This window comes from Galeopterus variegatus, unplaced genomic scaffold, assembly GCF_000696425.1.
Source record: "Galeopterus variegatus unplaced genomic scaffold, G_variegatus-3.0.2 Scaffold1968, whole genome shotgun sequence".
In the NCBI taxonomy this organism is placed as follows: Eukaryota; Metazoa; Chordata; class Mammalia; order Dermoptera; family Cynocephalidae; genus Galeopterus; species Galeopterus variegatus.
The window spans coordinates 309,420-313,756 of record NW_007728079.1 but is presented as its reverse complement, the minus strand read 5'-3'; the positions used below and the strand labels follow the sequence as shown (position 1 = coordinate 313,756).

Below are 4,337 nucleotides of genomic sequence, written 5' to 3'. Positions count from 1 at the left end.
AGCGCCACCGCACTCCCAAGCGGCGCACTGTAGCAGTGCGCCACCGGGCCGGCCCTAGTTTAGCAGTTCTTGTGGCCATTGTTTTCCTTACAAACTTACGTCAGAGAGAAGGCTTGTACTACTAGACCTGGTAATACAATAACTGTTAAGACCACATGATAAGCCAGTGGCAAGGTGGGCCCAGAGTCCAGTGTTTCCATAATAAGTCAGTAGATTCACTATTCTGCTAAGAACCTTTTCCTTAAGGAGGCCTTCAACTTAATGACATAGAACCTAACAGTATTCTTATATTTTTGGGTATCCAGGAAGGAGAATCTTTTGTCAATTTCAGGGTATTTTCTAGCCAGATATGCATTTAACCCAAATCCATTCTGCTGTGGTCCAAACCCACTAACTTCACGCTCACTGAGTGTCAACTACATACCAGGCCCTGTCCTAGATGCAAGCGTACAATGGTGAGCATGTTATAGAGCCTCCTGTCAAGGAGCTTAGAGTCTTTGGGTCTGCGCACTGGTCATGACAGAAGGATGAACGCTTCTTTAGACCACACTCATTTGCAAATCCCTTCCACCTGATTTGCAAATCACCACCTGGCTGATTCTTACTTGTACAGCCACTCATCAGGCTGTAACCTACATCTGCTGGGACCAGCTGGACTCTGCGAGGACTCCATCAGGGAAATGTCTGTGTCATGGTTTGATAGTGTAGGTGAGGGGTATCATTTAGGACCTATTGTATTGAACACAGCATGTTGCCTTGGTCTCTGGGGCATTAGGCAGTGTCTGAGTGAAATAGTGCCTGGTACTATACCTGAACCAGCAGGTAGGCTGCCACTCACCTGGTGCTTTTGGAGCTCCTGGACATATCTGTTCATCTCCTCTTCTGTCTGGGTCTGGGCCCCTTTCTGATTCTTTCCTGCAAGAAGAACCAAAGCTCAAAGCTCTGGTGGCTACGGTATGCCAGTGAGGGACCCCACCAAGATCTACCTTAGAGGTTCTCAATTCATCTTCCTCCTTGGAAAGAGAGGGGAATTACCCACATTTCTCTTATAGTGAAGGCATGAAGAGTCCCTGTGTAACTGACACCTCCAAGGCAACACTATGAACAAAGCAATCTACCCCGACTCTTCTCTGGATTCTGTTTCTTGTGTCTCCTTCAATTGCTCAGCTCATCATTGCCAGGGGCTGGCCCTGCAGAAAAAGGTATGGTGAAAACCTGGATCCTGATTCAGGAAATTCCTTTGAGGTGGTAATTCTCAGCCATTCACACACCCTCAAAATGTACTGGAGGATGTTTAAAAACATAATTACCTAGGTTCCACCTTCAGAGATTCCAATTTCATTGATGTAAAGTGGGGCCTGGACACCAGTATTTTTTTTTAAGTCTCCCTAGGTTAGTCCAATGTGCAGCTGAGGTGGACAACTACTCTATCTAGCAATGTTTCCCAAACTTGCACAGTGACAAACAAAAACAAAACCAATAATTACACAGGTTCCCAAGCTGATCTTTTGCAGATTGTGATTCAGAAGGCTTGGGATGGAGCCCAGGAATCTTTATCAAGCGCAGCATTTACCATTAGGAAACACTGCGAGAACATGCCTTTTAGACCCTGATGTCCACCTGGCCCTCATAGCAGTTTCACTTGGCTCAGGCTCTACCTGGCTTCACATCTTGATGCCCCTCCACAATTTCCTCTCAGATACACAGCCTACACATGAAGACGTGCTCAGACCCCTGAGGCATCACCATCTGGATTGTACTTTATAAAGCCACATAGAGGTCTGAACTTGGGTATCCAAGGGAAGGACAAGTAGTCCCGAGCTCTGTGGCTGTGGAAATGGGAAATGTATGATAATTTGGATTTTGCCTGACACATGTGATGGAGCTTATGATCCAGATGATCGCTTATGTTTCTGCAAACCAGCTGCACGCCAACTGCCTTCATCTTAGAAATGGAGGACTACCTTTATGAAGCCAGAACAGGAGTAGTTAGGAGTGGAGAAGTACTAAAGGGTGTTTTGGGAAGACAAATATAACATGCTTCCTGGTTGAGGCAGGCTGGGCCACTGTCTTGGGATGTTTTTTGTTGGCTTAAATAGCTACTGTGTGTTTGGTCCGGCAATCCTGGTATGGTCTTGACTCCCAGCAACTTCTAGAAATTTCTAGTCTCCAAACAGCCTCTTCCAACTCTTTTACCTATCCCTGGAGTTAGGGTGGCCTCCTGCCTTCCCACACTGAAATCTGACTTGGTCCCTGGCAGTGGTAGACCAGTGATCCCCTGGGCAGTACTGGGTTCCATCTGCACTGTTGGTGTTCTCTGGGCTTGTTGTCTAGAAGAACCTCTTCCTAGGTTTTTGATCTTTGTCTCCCACTTACCATCTTACCTGATCTTCCTGAACATGTTCCTAGATACCGGCCCACTCTTTCTTGATTCAGTTAACTTCTTAAGATATAACTTTATATCTGGCGTAACTTTTAGGTCTGGTTCCAACTGACCTTTCTTCCCAAACCCAATATGACTCTTCATTCCAGACCTGGCTTCAACACCCTTCTCTTTCTTGCTTCCAATCTGAATGTCCCTGATTCTTTGCTAGGGCTTGACTTTGATTTAAGAGTCCTTCTTGACCTTTGGGATCACCGTAGCCCAGGACCCTGATCATTTTTCCCCGTCCCCCAACCTCTCTGTAACATCCCTATCTTATCTCCCGAACCCACAACCCACTCTGCCCATGTCTACTAGCTCGATTCTCTCTTTTTTAGAAATATTCAGTTCTGTTGGTCAAAAGAGGATCTAAAAACATTTTCCTTTCTCTGCTGGGTGTGGCAAGGAGGAGTCTTTTTGCCTTCCCACCACCTGAGTTTTTTACATACAGTTCCTAAGATGTCAAAAAGGGTTAAATGCATTAATATGCAAATTACTTAGAAGAGTGCCTGGCACACAGTTCTCACTGATTTGCTTTCATTATTATTGTTCCAGTCTCATATCAACATCTACTCTTGCCCGTGGTCTTAGTCCTCTTTTATTTGAAGCTTCCAGAGTGATTTTCAAACCTAATGCATCTGGGATAAGTGCTCTGCCCTCAGTGCTGCCCATTGGGAACTCTGACACTATAAGTTTGGGTCTACCACTTGCTTCCTGGGGTCCTCTCTCTTAGTTGCTGCCCTCTTCTCCATCATCCCCACCCCGATTTCTCTCATGGTGATTTCATGAAGCTCTNTGCTGCCCTCTTCTCCATCATCCCCACCCCGATTTCTCTCATGGTGATTTCATGAAGCTCTCTCCTGCTGTTCCTTCTCTCTTCCTGGGGCACAGCTCACCATCACAGGTCATGGCTGTGCAGACCCAGTTTCCACAGGCACAGACACAGCGGTTACAGTCCACCTCGGTCTCAGCTCCATCTGCATATGTTTCATCCTCCAGGGCACACTCTGTTGGACCAGAAATAAGGGGCAACAGTTTAGCTGTGAGGGTAGAACAGGGCGTCTCTGCTACAGTCTGTGTACCTTACTCTTTTCCCACACAAGACCTGCCCGTCCCTCAGAGGCACCATATCTGAGTAAACGGCATCATTAACCTAAAGATTTCTGGACCCTAACCTCACCATGGAGATAATAGGCTGGGGCCCAGTCTAGAATTGTGGAAGGGGATTTTTTCAGCTGGGTCTGGAGAGGTCCACCAATCCTCTTTATGTTAGCCCCACAAAAATGCCTCCATCCCCTACAACTCTTATTTCTTAGGTTAGGCATACTCTTCTCAGGAGGGTTGAAAGATGGGTTGAGGCACTTGAGGAACTCCTGGAAGCTGAGTTTCCAGTCAGCATTTTCATCAGACAGTTCAATGAGAGCATCGACACAGAGTCCTCTGAAACAAAACACAGGAGAAATGTGTCAGCAAGACCTCAGCTTCACTCCCAAAGAAAGGAGGTAAGCATCAGGGTCACATAGGACGCCAAGAAGATGATTATTAACTGAGAAAGTTTATCTTTATATAGCCCTGCCACAACCATTATCCATCCTGACTCCTGCAAGTGTTTAACCATTATCCATCCCGACTCCTGCAAGGGTTTAACCATTATCCATCCCGACTCCTGCAAGGGTTTAACCATTATCCATCCCAACTCCTGCAAGTGTTTAACCTTTAGTTTGTTATACTGGATGTCAGATCACTCAAGCTGTTCAAATGTTCCCCTCAAGACTAAAGTTTTGTAAATGGTTTCGTCCACCTTGATTGACAAATGTTTTCACTACCTGCACACCTTCCACTAGCAACTGCCTATCACCATGGTATGTGTCAAGTCAACCAAACTAGGAAAATCAAAACAGAAGAGACGTGACAG

General features: G+C 46.1%; 1 protein-coding gene across 1 annotated transcript in view; it reads right to left on the bottom strand.

The window, feature by feature from the left end:
- Window positions 1–4,337, bottom strand: part of FSTL1 (follistatin-like 1) — a 63,451-nt gene that overhangs the window by 5,517 nt on the left and 53,597 nt on the right. The window contains exons 8-10 of the mRNA XM_008579861.1: window positions 3,750–3,862; window positions 3,319–3,429; window positions 839–915 (exon numbers count right to left, since the gene is read on the bottom strand). Of these exons, the coding sequence (XP_008578083.1) occupies window positions 839–915; window positions 3,319–3,429; window positions 3,750–3,862 (301 nt within the window). The remainder of the gene's footprint in view (window positions 1–838; window positions 916–3,318; window positions 3,430–3,749; window positions 3,863–4,337) is intronic.